Below are 16,057 nucleotides of genomic sequence, written 5' to 3'. Positions count from 1 at the left end.
AGGCAGCACCAGGAGAGCGCCGAGCGCGGCTCCGCCCCGGCCGCCCACCGCCGCGGCTCTAGAGCAGAAATAAGCAGCCAGGCCGTAAAGGACAAAATCAGACTTTGTTTATTAAAAAAATACTTTACAGGAAAAAATTCTATGCATTCCGTTGGACTATTTTACAAAGAAATAGCTTAACAGTTTGACACTCGTGTACAGTCAGCTACTGACAGAAATGCACTGCGTTAGAGTATTCACACAGAGGCTCGAGCGCTTCGTCGCTGCACTACTCATTGTAAAACCTCTTTGAAACACTTGCTAATGTCAATAAATACACTAAGGCCGCACAAAGCAAACAGTCTTCCAGGCAATTGTACACGTCCCTCTGTAGGCAGAGACCTTAGATAAATTAAAACCACAGAAAAAATCGTAGCTGCCAATCAAAATCAAATTAAATCACAAAAACAGCAATACAGAAGTCTCTTTACATGTTGTACAAAGAAATCAGAAGCGTATGTATTTCTCTAAACACTCGGAGCGCCCCGCAGACACCTCCTCAGCCCCTGTGCCATCGCCCCCGAGGCTGCCACATGCCGCTGGGATTTCTCACCGGACAGCATAAGAATATACAGGACGAGCTTTCGGGGGAGAGAGGCCACTGTTCTGGGAGTAAAAACAAGCGCTCCCCTCTTCTCGCACCCCTCGAGCAAGTACAGAGCTGCCAACACTTGGCACTCCTCGGAAACTACAATTTCAGAGTTTATTACTCAGTTGATTCAGACCTGAAAACGGCAGGCCACGCCAGATGAAGGACTTGAGCTCACGCCTGTGGGAAAAGCTCTGACAATTAGCCTTGTCCAGGGGAACTGAACTGTAACATGCAGGAAAACTGACAGAGTACAGTAGAGAGCCCTTTTTCTGTATGGCAAGATCTATACCTGTGAAAAGTGTTGATTATAAATCCCCTGAGAACACTTCGCCGAGTGTCCCACCCTCCTGGAAGAGAACGTGTCGAGTATCTGCACAAAATGACTTGTAGCATGTCTAGAGGAGAGAGGAAATTGAAGCTAACTGGTATTTCATCTCTAAACTGCATTTCGCTGGTCCACTTCTAGCACCACTGAGCTACTCACCTTTATCCCAAGTGACAATTTTAATCAACAGGACTTTATTTAAAATAGAAGCCTAAGCCCGAGTTCCATATCTCAAAGCTGATCACTCTTCATAGACAGAGTGCTTGGTCAATTAGCAGTTGTCTCCAGTATAAAGCAGGAGTGTTTTCTCATTATCAGCTGACAGACATATCGCAGGGCAGATCCTCATAAATGGAGAATTGAGGATTTACAGTAGCTGACCAGCGCATTCATATTTATGAACTGCTTGGTATCTATCTGGGTACTACTGAGGACTATTACAACAACCCATGAAATTTGCTAAAGTTTGATTATCTCATTACATAGGCTGTTTTAGGAAATCTTACAGAGAAATTCAAACAGCCAGCTATTTAACATGAGCGATATTCAGAAACATTTACTTGGACCTACCCAGAGATTCGTTTTGCTCAGCAAACACTAAGTGGCTTGAACTCATTACTTCATTTCTAAATAGCTATAGCTTATAAAAATCAGTATTCTACATGTCTTGTTCTGGAAAACATTTGCATCTTTCCCATCAAGGCATTGTTCTAATTCTGCTCTGTTGTTTTCAGTGCAATTGAAGCAATCTTGAAACAATGGCTAGACAGCACAGCGATCAGCTTTGTAAGCAATCCCTCTCATACTTTACATCCAGAATTGAAGTGGAGTTTGAAAGTAGTATGTCATTTTGGTTAAAGCGTACCAAAATTGATAACATATTTAGGTAATAGATTTTTATAAAGTTTGCTCCTCTCCTCCTCAGTCTTCCAAGCATGCTAGAACAGCATCAGCAACATTCAAGTCATTTGAAGATACATTTCTGTATTTAAATCTGACATTAGATATTAAGTTAGTAATTGAATGGAACATAAAGAGAGCATGATACTATTGGTCATGTCCCTCCATCCAGAGAGATAAGTCAGAGCATTTTCCTGGTATTTCAGGCTGTAGTCACAGATTTCACTAAAGCTACAGTTTTGAAAACAACATGAGCCACTCTGGTCTTCTTCCTTTGTCCATTTGAAAACATGCTATTAGAATTTACAGAGGACTTCCAAATTGATTCCCTCTTCATTCTATTTCAACTTTCACTATGAAACAGACAAGTTGGTGTATGGGGGCTCTTAATCTGTTTATTCTGCCTTTAAAGTTATGTTTGCAGACTCCCTGTAGTATCTGCAGATTTGTCAATTCCTGAGTGATTGTACGCAGTGCTGGCTGTCAAAGAACGGCCACCTTATTGATGTACCTCTACTGACACGACCAAAGAATAGCACATGTGAGAAGTGAAATGGGCACTTGGAAGACTAGCAGACTTCGTAAAAAGGAAAGAACACCCTTGGGTAATACGATCTTTGAATGTGAAGGATGAACTGAAACCGCTATTGCCTGTGAGGAATTTTACTTTGCACAACCCTTAAAGCTATGAAATTCCTCTCAACATAAAAAGTGGAAAAAACCCACCAGAGAACAGACGGCTCATTTATGAACCAGTCTGGGTCATCTAGAATTTCTGCTAAGATTAAATTACACCCCTGCATGAATCACATTACTTTTCATCATGAAAGCTTTCCATTCTAACACCTTATTTACACAGATTACTAAACAAGTCACTACCACTTCAATCTGTAAATTAGTTTTAAATTGAAATATTTCCTAGTCCTCATTTTTGTACCGAAGACAATACATACATACACATAAGGAGTAATACAGGTTCTAACTAATCACTGCAGTATCTTCTGATGATTATTTTTCTATCAGTTTAAAATAGTGACCTCTACACTGAGGTGCTAATATGTATATAAAAGCCTACACAAACAATATTGCACAAAGTAAGATTTATAATAGAGTAACATATTTTAGAGACCCTTATAAAGAGAAGAGTAATAATTGATATTAAAAAGATGCATCCAGAACTAACACAGCATCTTTGCTTTTGTCTAGTCTAACATAGTGTTTCAAATCTTTCCTACCCCAGTGAGGATTAGAACAAATAAAGTTATCTGGAGACAGCTTAAGTTGCACCAAAACCCAACTTGTACTCTAAATGTGGGGAGGGGGAAGGGAGAGGGAGAACGGGACAGGACTTTTCCTTTTGATGACTGGAAAGGGCAGTAATAAATGGGGTGAGTGAAAGTCAAATACAGATTACACGTTAACATCCAGAAATATTGAAAGATTGTTTAAAAACTGTTGATAGCTGACACTCTACATATTTAGCATGTGCCACTGATTTTTCCACAGTACCTGGGCACCCAGAAGCTACACATGGAAACAGCAGTCCAATGCCATAATACTTTTTATTGTGAAATAGTAATACAAAACTTCCTAGAATAAGCACAGCCTTACTGTGTAAGTCAGTTATCAACTCAATGCTATTATATTAAGTGCATCAGTACAAGGGAAAGTGTGGTTCCATTGGACACATTACGACCTGATCAAAACAAGCTGCCAAGTTGGTTAGTATTTTAAAGCCTTAAAGTGCTCAAAGATAGCAGTTTCCTCCACAAGACTACCAATAGGTTCTCTAATTTTGACACTAGTATTAATCATGTTCAGGGAAGATGTATTTTGGAAGCAAAATTCTCACACCAAACAACGTAAGCAGTGCTGTGAAAAGTGTTAGGTCAGTAAGTCATTGCATTTCAACAGGATCAGACACTTTCTTCAGTTAATTTTACCGATCACCTTTGTAGGAACTGTAAGAAATAGAGATCAATTTCTATAGCTTGTATATAAACGCAACCTCTATATAAACCAACATGTCAAGAACAGACATACCAAAAATTTCACAAATCATCAAAAGTGCTGTGCTTTCTCTTTTTTTTTTCTTTTAAGCAATTAAAATGACATGGGAAAGTCACTTTGCAAGTCTTCTACAAAAGCATCACTTTCTGGTGAAGATTAGAGATAAAGTAAAAGTAGGGAAATAACACTGACCAATATAGTTCAATCATTTTATGTTCCTGGAGGAATTTCATTCTGACTTTGAGGAGATATTCAATATCTCTTTACTTAAACAGAAAGAAGTGGTAGACCACTGTTACAGGTTGTACTAAGGGGTTAAAATACAACTTGAATTTTGCATAATCTGTGTAAAAAAGATATGCTTGACATTTTGGAATGTCACCTTTCTTTATAGAATTATAGGCAAGATTTCTCCAATAAAACATAAGCCAGTTATAAAACTATAACTTCACATCAAAATTTTAAAAAGTTGTTAAAAAAATGTTTGATTATTTACATATCACACAGAAGAGCCTGCATGATCCTGTGGATTGTGTTGCTGATCAGACTCTATTTTAAAACCTGGAAGGGGCTGGGCCACCTGATCTGGTTGCACAAGTCCTGATATTGAAGAAACAGAGGAGGAGAGCACCCCTGTTGTAAGCTGCATTTCTATACCTGGTTCTTCAGACTCTATTTTTACACTCACACACTGGGGTTCACCTTCTGACTCTGTCTTTCCAGGAATACTACTGTTCAGGCTTGAATTGCTTTCTGCATTTTGAGAAGTCTCCCCCACAGGGTGATACTGTTTAAGTCTTATGTGCCAGGCTAAGCTGCAGACTGCTGACACTGTTTTGAACTGATGAATGACATTTCTAGGGATGAAGTAGATGTCATTGTCACACAACTGAATTCTAGCATAGCGAATGCCTTCCCGTCTCATTTGGTTTAGTTTGGCTTCATCCACCCATTGAACACACTGAGAGAAGGAAAGATGGTAAAGTTAGTGGTATACTCTGTTTAGAGGAAGCAATTCAGTATCCACCTATTTTCAACATACTTCATGTCTAAATCAGAATGTTTCTGTTTAACAGGTAAAACTTCAAATTTAAATGAGAAATGGACTTTTTAAGTATAATTTATCTAATGTGCACATCTTAGGAGAGGACAATGAACAGTTAAGAGCATTCTACAGTTGTAGTTGAAAACAGTAGGTTCGACATGAGGCTGCATTGCTTTGGCTGACAGGACTGAGTTTAGATGCCTTCACATCCTAAGACAACATCAGTATATTAGAAAAGGCAGAAACAGGCATACCTAATTGCTTCTATAGCACATATCATGACTCACAGCATAAATCCCAGCTTGGTGGAAAGGAAAAGTAGTTGGACTAGATGATCATTGTAGGTCCCTTCCAACTGAACTATTCTATTCTGAAACATGAGAAGGGAAATTGCCCAAGAGAGCCGTGAGTTGAGGGCCACTGAGGATACAAAAGGGCTGGCTACACAGTGAACCTGAAAACTGTTAGAAGCTGCTTGCAAAATGCTAAGAATGAGCTGTCACTAGGGAAGATTCAATACCTGTGACACTGGAGGTTCATGCAGGTCCAACTGAAGTCTCTGCACAACATCAGTGAAATCTTCAGCATGGAAACAAACCACATCTTTGGTTATACGAGGCTGGTCACTCCTAGAAAAAGATGAGAATTCCAGGAATTTTTAAAGAATTTGATTTATAGAAAATTATAGCTCTTTCCAGCAGAAAGTTTCATTGAACCAATGACCTACTTCAGTTTTACACTGCACACGAAGTCTCATCACTTCTCAATACACATTATTTTGAAAAGGAGGTATAATTCATAGATTTTTTTTTTTCCATTGTACTTCTTCCTTGATGCATGCACAACAGAAGTGATATTTTCGTGGACAATTACTATACTGAAATGTCCGAGAACTAGGTTCAAATTGCCACTAAAGTTCTCTGCCTGTTTAAGGAACCACAATTTGCCTCAACTCTTCCATTCTATAATTAGACAGAATAATTCTGTATTAAGGGGAAAATGTAAAGTAACAAAGTAACTCTGAAGCCAAAGCAATGAGGAGCTGGGCTTTATTCAACAGCTGTGAATCAGAGTAAAGGAAGTTCTGGCACCTTTTATTCATATGAAAAAATCTGAAGATATTGCTAGTGATGCTATCCAATTTCTACTGTAATTGCTAGAAATAACTATGATGCAAATCTAGTTTCTGTGCAAGGTCAACAGCAATGTCCTGGGTACATGAAATGAGAAAGCACTGTAGCTGTGAAATTAATTACATTGAGTTCTTAGATTACTGTTAAAGAAGTTAGCATTAATGTACCTATTCAGGAAAAAAACAATCACAGATGATGGTCCAGGCATGGTATCTTAAGGCTTATTTTGTATGTCACTAAAGTTTTCCGCAAACTGCTGTTAACAACTTTTCTACTGCCTCAAGAGGGAAAAATAGTAGGTATATAGCTTGTGTTTTTCAAGCTCTGGACAGCATTTGTCTCATTACGGGATTTAAACCATTTCTTTGATTAGGCTTGTTTTCCAAGGAATTTTCCTTTTTTAAGAGAGAAAACATTTAGCATTACCCCCTCCTACTAGAAATAGTTGCATTTCAGTGGCACTTACCATTCCCCAAACTGTACAGCCTTCAGAACACCTACAGCAGCTGTACTCTGCCAGTCAAACCCTTGACCCACATGATCAGCGTGAGCTCTAGTTCTGTCTTCAAACAGAACCTCACGGGGCTCACTGGTCCGAGGTAGGTACTGGAGATTCTTTATTTCGTTCATTGACCTACAACATGATAAAAAGACATACTAAAAAATGTTTCAGACTACTCAAAATAAATACTTGTATTAAAATAATCTTGAAGTGTTGTGTGCTGCAGGCTTCAAAATCAAAGAGCGAAGCACTTCCCTCTGATTTCTTCTAGGTGTTTATTTGACAAAAGATTGAAACAAATACAGCAAAGTACAATTCAGGTTATGAGATCAAACTTTATAAAACAAATCCAATCATAAAAAAAAATTTTTTGTTCACTTGTGCTGAAAGAATTCTTCCAGGAATTTAATGGTATGTAAAATAGAACTATTTTAATAGATACTAACTTTTAGTTATTTGGGAGTATGTCCAAAAATTCTGCTTGAAATTACAATATAAAATATGCTTCCAATTCTTTATCTCCTAAAATTTGTTCTACAGCACACTCTTTCTGAGAAAGATAGCAAGTACCTATGTATACCACAATATTTCCTAAGAAGGCAGACAGTATTACAAGTGCTTTAGCACTAACACTAAAATGCGACATGAACAGTGTAAGGATCTCTGCTGTTTTATAGCATTTCACCTGCCCCCATCACCGAATTAGTTCTTTCCACAGAAATAAGATGAATAAAACAAGTCTCCTGAAGGATAATAAAAAGAGGTTTCAATCTTAAGAAAGCATTGATCTAGGACATACTACTATGAAAAGTGGTGAAATAAAATAACCATCACAAATAACATATTTGTCTTATTCACTGAGCCAATTTGAAACAGAAATGAAAATGAAACTTAAATCTGTGAATTAGCCTTATGAAGAACTAGTTACATATAAAGTATTTAGGTTTTGTTCTCAAATCTAACACAGACATAACTGCAGTGTTTTACCTTTAATACCGAAAGGAAAACAAAACATTACCGGCGCCGTTTGAATGGCGATTTTGGCATATCAGCTGTTGGGATCATCTGCTCTCCTGGTCTCACCCACATTATGGGACCATCATCACTTTGTGACCTGCACTGAAGTCTGAGACTAGAAAGAGTACCCCAGGGCAAAGTCATCTAAAAGAAAACAAAAACAAAACAACCCACAAAACACACATAACACAAAACACTGGGTGAGATAGAAAAATTAAATGATGCCTTTGGTAAAACTGCTCAAATTTGCTGTCAAAAGAATTGCATAGAAACTAAAATAAGTTTGAGAGGTAAAACATATTCCAAGCTAACTTTATCAAAATTAGTTTTTAGGGAAGTAGTTGATTATGCAGTGCACATTATAAACTATATTTAATTTTTTAATTATTCACACAACTGTAGCTACCTAATTCAGTACCTTTTATTTGGATACAGGAAAGAATGTACCTCAGTAGCCCAAACAATAAGCACATCAATAGAGAAAATACTTTATGGTTTCTAATTACTTGTAAATATATGAAACTTAGTAATTGTTTAAATATCTATAGCACTCTAAACAAAACACCACAAGTTACTGCTTACTCTGAGAAAAGGAGATTCTTCTAACATATCTAGAAATTCTGGGAAGTAGTCCCCAACTTCTTCATCCACTGCTCCAACAAGACTGATCTGCCGCATTGGTCCTGCTCTGTAGGTTCCACAGCAGTACGTTCGATTGACCTGAGTGGCCAAAAAGGAAAAGGCAATACCACCACAGCTTTAGTTCTGTTACAAGAGATTAAAATTGACTGATATAATACACTAGGCCACAGCAGAGATGAATCTTGGATTCATCTACATGACTCATCTACATCTATTTCATTAGAGATGCCTTTGGGAATATGCACAGAGACTGCTTAGAACAGATGCCCATAGGGTATCCCAAGAGAAAAGAACTCCTGTCTGTATTACTGATAGGAAATACTTCTAAAGTTTGAGTAATAGCAAGTTCATATTTGACTAATTCAGGAACAATTCAACACTTCCAGGCTGACTTGAGAAATCCACCACGCAGTTTCATTGTGACTCAGTCCTTCACCAGCAAACTTAACTCTCCACTAATTTGTGCAGTTGACTGTTGCTTCTACATTTCAAACTGTATGCTATTGAAATATGTGCATTCTTCATTTCAGTCATGTCCTATAGGTCTTTTCCCTATGACTGTAGTGAAAAATCTAGGTGTCCTTCATGCAGTGGTTCTGGTAACATCGCTATAGTGTACACACAAAATTGGACAAAAATTGAGGAAATGAGAGGTCTAGCTAGAAATCCAGTGTTCATGTACAACAATTTCAGGATTACCATTTGCAATATAACCAGCTGTCTCTGTTGTGACCAGAAACACTTTATCTCTCTTACAGCTTTTTGCCATCCTCTGTAGCACAGACTGTCCCACTTTCCCAGGTCATCTGGAAACTTTTCTTGCCAATTTCCTGTTCCTGGAGGAGAACCACTGGCAAGACTCCAGTGTTCTCTACTCTCATCCTATGGACTGCAGCTATAACATGCCATATGGCCACAGAGTAGGTTGTATGTAGATGCAGCACCTATTCAATCTTAAAAGATAAGAAATTCTGCCATAATTAGTCTGTTTTGCATACTCAATTGTGTCTGAGCTCCAACCTTCCATCACTCTTCAACAGCCTCTCTACATTCATCAAGCAGTTCTAGTGGTGAAAAACTACAGCCAATCTCCATGGCTAAGTGGTGGGACAGGTACAAAGGACAGAGGGTTACTGGTAAATTTGCAGTTTTATAGTCATGTTCAGAAAGTGTGATACCTTTTATAACTCCATTTACAGATATATGTATGAAGAGCTTAGTTTTAAGTTTCGCAGTTTAGCCAACAAACCAGATGTAGTTAAACTACTCCATGAAGTTGTTAAAGGTAGATTAGGAGAGAGACTAATAAAACAAGAGTTACAGTTACTGCTGCAATTTTATCCTCTAGCAGCAACCATAGATATTTAGCTTCTTAATTATAGGAGTTTAGCTCACTCCTATTTCCAGAGTCCTCCTTTCTTTAGCTTTGTGTATATGCCGTTGGCAGTTCTGCATTAATTACACACATTTACATTTTAATTAAAAGCTAAGTAGGAGCCAAAGACGACTTCACATATAGCTTTATTCCTCAGCCCTAAGCCAACTGCTGCACCACATCACCTCTACTTGCATGTGTAGAAGTTTACATCCCAAGTCACTCACAGAACATTGTGCAGCTCAAGCACTCTACCTTCAAGTCCATCAAGACCAGCAACAGCAGCTGAATGAGCACATACTAACTTTCTGGTTTTGACCATACAGATTTTATGAACCAGGCACTATCTTCAGAGGCTGCTAATTCTTTTTGGCTGTTGCCCTAAGAAAGTTAAGTCTCCAAATCCTATTAGAACATTACTGGTAAAGGTTCATATCTAACATCAGTAAAGTGGAATGATTCCACCAGCTAGCTAGAATGCAATTCAGAGCAGCAGTATTGGAAAACCATAGCATTAGTCTAGTTTTGTGCGCCTATGGGAGAACTAAGGACTGAAATGCTCTGGTATTTAAGCCAGTTAAGTTTAACTGCCTGGTACTATTAAAGTAAGTGGAGATAGACTACTTCCAGATGAGAGTTGTTCTATTGAAACCACCTGTTGAGTATTCACTGGTATTTCACAGGTGTTGGTCACAAGTTAAAATGAATTATAATACCATATGCAGTTTTTCCTTGTAATGTTTTCAAAGGGAATTAAAAACTAGAAGCTTTAACATTATTTTTTTAATGCACTGGAATGCAATGAAAAAATAAAAAGAATTCAAGAGCTGTAAAAGAGACACTAGAAATACTTTAAGGAAATCTTGGATTTCAATGTTTTGCTAGTTTTTAATAGAACTTAAAGAAACAGATAGACTTGAGAATTAAAACCAGGATGTGTTTACACTGAAAATATGTACCAACTCATGGCAATTCCCAGCAGGCAGTAGTATTCATTGCAAGCACCTCAATCACAGGGGAAGTAGTCTATAGTTTAATACGCTGTAAAAAATTCCTTCACATATAGTTTCTCTCATCCTTAATTCCTCCAGAGCAGCACAAATACAAATACCACTGGTTAGGTTAGTGGTCTCAAGAATATGGAGTATGCTAAGACCTTGTGTGTAGTAACAAGCATGTTCATGACCATGTAAAAGAACAGGCATTTTACTCATGGGACACTAAACCACCCACCTGTAAAGGAAAACCAGGTAACCTGCTTGCTGCACCTTCTTGCAAACTACTTTGACATTTCATCTGCAAAGTGCTCTAGATGCACTCTTAACAGCCATATTAATTTCACAGCCATCTTCATGCACCCCTCTTTTCAGGGAAGAAAGGTAAGACTATGAAATACCTGAAGTCACTCTGAGAAAGGTCCTAGTGGATATAACAAAGTTTCTTATTTTTGTTTAAATTTCAATTCTTGCTTAGGAACCTAGCCTGTGTCATTCCAGTTTACATGGCTGTCAGAAGTTAATAACTTATTACCACAGCACCTTCACTGCTATAATTTGTTCACTATGCTTCTTTAAAAACATCAGTGGATCATATGAGTACTAACTGCCACTATCTATGGATCAGATCATGCACTACCTTTACTGCTATAGAAGGACCATTGGGCTAGTAAGACCACTCAGGTGTCCTGTGCCCTTTCAAAATGCCAAACAACTATCACTACCCTATGTATCCCCTACTCCATACAGGATCACACTAAGAGTGAAGTTATAGGCATATTTAAAATTAGCTTTTCGGTGTTAATGGAGACATTTTATAGCAGCTGAATGATGTGCCTATCAGTGTTCCGCACACTTGAGTGAGAATAGAAGTAGACAGCATCAGTGTTTCCTGTAGAAGTTACAGATCTAGTATTTGCATGTTACTGAGATAATTCAGACCACTGCCTCATGAAGGGTTAAGCAAGCAGTATACCTATGTAGGATAAGAAGAGGACATACAGATGAGACATAAGCTTGAGACAAATGAGGTTAAATTTCAGAAGTTTCTCTCTAGTTTCAAGAAAAGCATGAATCAGTTGACAGTGACAATATTTTAGTATGTCAAGTCAGCTATAAAACCAACCATGCAAACACTTTGCTATAGTAAGAAAGCAAGAACACAAGAAGGCTTACTATTTACAACAGAAGGAGGAAAGGAAGACAGTGTGACATGCCATTACAGCAAGGGTTTGTGTTTGACTAAAACCTGTCAGATATTTCAGCAAGACCACCGGGCATTATTTGTATGGCTTAAGTGATAAACCAAATTAAGTTTGCAGTACAGATGCACAATTTCTCTATTTCACACTTTGATAGCTTCTGCTAAAAAAAAAAAGAAATTGACCTTCCAGAATAAGAGACCTTCTTCCAGGAGTAAGAAAAGTTAAGGTGGAGCAGACAACCAAATCTGATATGGTTCATTAACCAAAGCTGTCAGGAATAGAGTAACCTTTTCTGACAGTATGTTGCAGAGTAGGAAAACTTATCCTATTATCACCTGTTGGCTGCTTCTCCCACCTCCTTCCCAGAAGGAGCTTATGCAAAACCTACTTCCCTCAACACTTTCCTGGCCTATTCCCAGAACCCCCACTCCTTTGTGACAGTTTAACTGTTCTTTGGGCCATACAGAGAACTGATCAGGCAGTTGATCATTTCTTCTTGGAAAAAACACTGAAGTGTTTTTTTCAAGTCTAGATATATTCCAATTCACTGAGTAGACCTAGAAGCAGTTGTACTGAAACAACTGATAGAGAAAACAAGAGTTCATTCTCACTGCACTGCTAAGAACTTTCAAGTTGAAGTATGCCCTTATGTGGAGAAAGCTTACACATCACTGTTCAGTGATTTGAGTCTTGAAAGCTCTTAGTCCAAGTGAGTAGCTCCAAACTAAAGCTTAGCTTTAGCACTAAAGTATTAGAACAAATGAGCCAGAGCCAATGCAAGCAAAAAATCCAGAGAACATTGAAGCTTAATTATTTTAATATACAGAAACCAAACAGTTATACTACAAATACACATTGGAATGCTTTGTTATAAACATTCAATTTACATTGTCCTCACTGCCCTGAGAACAGAGGAATTCACCTTGCAAGGGAGTTATAATTAACTAGATTTTTATGAAATCTTCCAGATTAAAGTCCTTATTTTGAATTGGAGACACTTCCTACTAAAATTCAGTTTGTCTGAAAAGGTACACAAAACAGCTGAATGTTGTACAAGCCAAAGGTCACATTAACTTCCAGTTAACTTGCAGTTTACAGATCAAAGTCTCCAGGACTCAAGACTACCTAATGCTTGAAATCCCCTTGCCACAGTATGGTTCAGTACAGCAAACAAGTTCATACATACAGAAGGTTCAACCTAGAATGGAGATGACTTTTAACTGAGCATCTTCAATTAAAAATAATATCAGTATTACAGCATACAATACTGTAATATGCTTAATCTGCAAAGGCGTAACTATAAAGTGCTTTTGTGTTGTACAATTTCTCATACAGGAAGGTCCAAAAGTGAAGCTTAGCCAATCTGTTCATTCCTCAACAGCGCTGCCAAGGAATAGCAGTAAAATAGCCAGACTTATCCTCCCTGTGCTTTCTTAAGCAGGGCATTTTAGCCTTCTCTATTTAAAGATAAGCTAGCTTGCAAAACTTGAGTTTTAGCAGCATGCAGCTACCATAGTTGAATCCACCAGTAATTTAAATGCATCCTTCAACTAAATATTTTACCATCACCTATATTCTCTGAAGAGTCCTGTTTCAGCTGTCTTAAGAGTTGTGACAACTATACTTCTCTATGTTTGCTCAGTGTGTGAACCACGCCAACATATTTCAGCCAGAGAAGATTAACCAGGTCATGCTGAGGCTGGGTTTAGAGAGGTGTTTTAGACCAACTGAACCTTATGTCATGACTCAATCAAGTTTAGACAGTACTTAGAATTAACTGAAATACCAGCACAGACTATAACCCAGTGAAGCCTCTTATTTATTACCATACGTTCCTCACATGTATTTATAGTATAAGCTATTCATGTTCACAAGACAGACATTCACCAAGAAAAAGTGTAATTGTTAAATATCCAATTGGCACTGTTTAGCCATTTTAGGGCGTCATCACATGTACTCAGAGTAAATTAGAATGTAATCATGATGTCAAAGAACATAGATAAATCACTAATACAGAAGACTTTAAAACCTAACCTGTGGACAAGTTTCACATCTGCAGAGCACAGGTATGTACTGTGCAAAAGTGTTCTTGCTGATAGCAGCAGTTTGTATGCTCAGACAGACTGGTTTTGGAGTACTATTCACTCTGATGCAGCTCTGTCAGTGCAAAGAATTACTTAAATCAAGAAATAGAAGCTGGTTTGAATTAAGTGCTGCAGCAGCTATTCATTGTCAAACAAATTTGTAAGCTAAATGTCAGAATTACTAATTTAATGGTATCTATGATGAATGCTGGAAAGTATTCAAAGACTCTGCAAGTGACCATGCAGTAACTTTCTGTAAAGCAGTAACTGTTTTTCCATTGCAAATCTTGCTTACAAGCATTTTGATAAACTCTGGAGAGATCCAGATAGCCCATCCACAAGCATTACTATTTCAAAATCTGTTGCTAAAAAAAGTCTGTTCCAATAGTACTGAAGTGCACTCCACTACAGAGTTTCAGGTTTTTCCTTCCAATTGGTGAACCAGTGAACATAATTTAAAGTCTTTATTCAAGACCTTAAAGTAATCAGCAGTTTGAATCTGTTCTCAGACTAGACTAAGCAAGAAGAGGTTTTATTCCATCTGAAACAAATTTATCTAAACTGTAATGTTGCTGTACGTTCATAGATAGTTCTAAGCTTGATCACAGGAGTCAAATGCAAGGGTTTTTCATATGGGAATCTTGAAATTAGCTTAGTTATTACTGTTGCATCCATTTAAGTTACATGGAGATACAGTTTGAGAATTTAAGATAGTTTAATCCTACTATGGAAATCAAGGTAGTATATAAAATGAAAGCCTTTTTCAAAGGCAATTAAAAAGATATTCTAACCACCCCTCTGAAGCTGGAAAGTTTAAACACCCAGCATCAGCTACTGATACAATTAAGATGTTAAAATACTTATTTGTTGTGAATGACATACTGAAACCTGAAAAGTAACGTCTTTTTCCAAAACAGATCTATTGAATAGAAAAAGCAGTGTTAGTATCTGCAATCTATACAACTCTTAATACAGACTTGCCTATTAATCTGAACAATGTCAGTGTTCTCCCAAGTTTAGAAGATCAACTCAAAGTCTGCAAGAAGATCAGTGCAGATCTTCTACAGGTCACAGTTAGCAGTGTCTGAAATGTGATTCACCAACTACCAGTGGGCACAAAAGCTTTAAGCAGAAACAGGAATAAACAGCACAGTAGCAGTAGTCCCAACATCATCTTTTTTCATCTGCTTAGAAAAAAATTTGTGCTTCACCTATTTTAGGCCATCCCTGCTCTGGATTAATGAGATTAATTGAATCTAGGTGTTGTGCAACTTATGCCTTTAAACAGTTCTTACCTGAGAGTGAAAATTTGAAATTGTTGTTGTTTCAATGTCCTTCTTGCCCAAAATTTCCATTTTCACTGGAGTGTTAGGAAAGTTAAAAGCAAAGTAATCCAGGAAGTCTGGTAAATAAGCAGCTGCTCCATGTACTATGGCTAAAGCATAGTAGGCTGCATTTTTATCATTTTCACTGAATGACAACGCAAGAAACTCTTCTGCAAATCTCTCCATCTCCACTGGAGACAAAAATGAGAGTTCATCCATGTAAGCATGAAGGACCAGAGCACCACCATTGGACTGATGTTCTTCATGAATGAAGTTACTAAATTTAGTGCCAGTTTTCAAGAAGCTGCTGCGAACAGAATGCTCCTGGTGTGTCACAAATGGTGTTTGTACTCCCTGGGGTATTCGATATTCCTGCATACCCAAATTCAGTCTGCAGAGCTGCTCATCCTTCAGATACCTGAAGGATTCCTTGTTCATTTCTAAGTTATCACACTGTCCTTGAGACAGAGTCTCTTTGTCAATGCGAGTGAGTCCAGCACACACTGTCTGCACTTCTTTGTTGTACATCTTCAGGCGTTTTCCCCTCATATCTTCCCGGTGTTTCTTTTTCTTTTTTTTCTTTATCTTCTTCATAATAAGACCATCAGCTCGCTGGGTTTTGCCATTTTCATCTGGAGTTTCTGGCAGCAACAATAAAGAGAAGATTAGAGTTCTGCAGTTGCAGCATATTCACCCAAAAAGAATTAAGGCCTCTCATTTGCTAAAGCTATCTATTCCCAGGAAGACTGACCAATAGTAATACCTTGACTTTTGACTTACAAGACTTAATTATACAACAAAAAAATGCAGTACATCTAGTTATTATGCAAAGAAAGCCTTGAATTAAGGAAAGATTCCAGAACTCAAG

The 16,057-nt window shown here is 37.7% G+C and overlaps 1 protein-coding gene across 1 annotated transcript; it reads right to left on the bottom strand.

The window, feature by feature from the left end:
* Positions 1–3,399: 3,399 nt before the first annotated feature.
* Positions 3,400–15,829, bottom strand: RSBN1 (round spermatid basic protein 1). Its single transcript, XM_019470374.1, has 6 exons — positions 15,160–15,829; positions 8,146–8,283; positions 7,565–7,707; positions 6,511–6,678; positions 5,432–5,540; positions 3,400–4,827 (listed from the first exon to the last, which is right to left on the bottom strand). The coding sequence occupies exons 1-6, from the start codon at positions 15,781–15,783 to the stop codon at positions 4,366–4,368; spliced, it is 1,644 nt and encodes a 547-aa protein (XP_019325919.1). The 5' UTR covers positions 15,784–15,829; the 3' UTR covers positions 3,400–4,365.
* Positions 15,830–16,057: the final 228 nt, after the last annotated feature.

The sequence above is a fragment of the Aptenodytes forsteri genome, unplaced genomic scaffold, assembly GCF_000699145.1.
Source record: "Aptenodytes forsteri isolate BGI_AS27 unplaced genomic scaffold, ASM69914v1 Scaffold142, whole genome shotgun sequence".
Taxonomy (NCBI): domain Eukaryota; kingdom Metazoa; phylum Chordata; class Aves; order Sphenisciformes; family Spheniscidae; genus Aptenodytes; species Aptenodytes forsteri.
This window is presented reverse-complemented; position numbering and strand designations above follow the sequence as displayed.

Bases quoted from the DNA above. Each gene is read 5' to 3' on its own strand.
- RSBN1 (XM_019470374.1), bottom strand. From the start codon at position 15,783: ATGAAGAAGATAAAGAAAAAAAAGAAAAAGAAACACCGGGAAGATATG. The intron at 6,679-7,564 runs GTAATGTTTTGT...ATCATGTTGTAG, and splicing joins TCGCCATTCAAACGGCGCCG to GTCAATGAACGAAATAAAGA. The intron at 5,541-6,510 runs GTAAGTGCCACT...ATCTTTTTCTAG, and splicing joins GCTGTACAGTTTGGGGAATG to GAGTGACCAGCCTCGTATAA.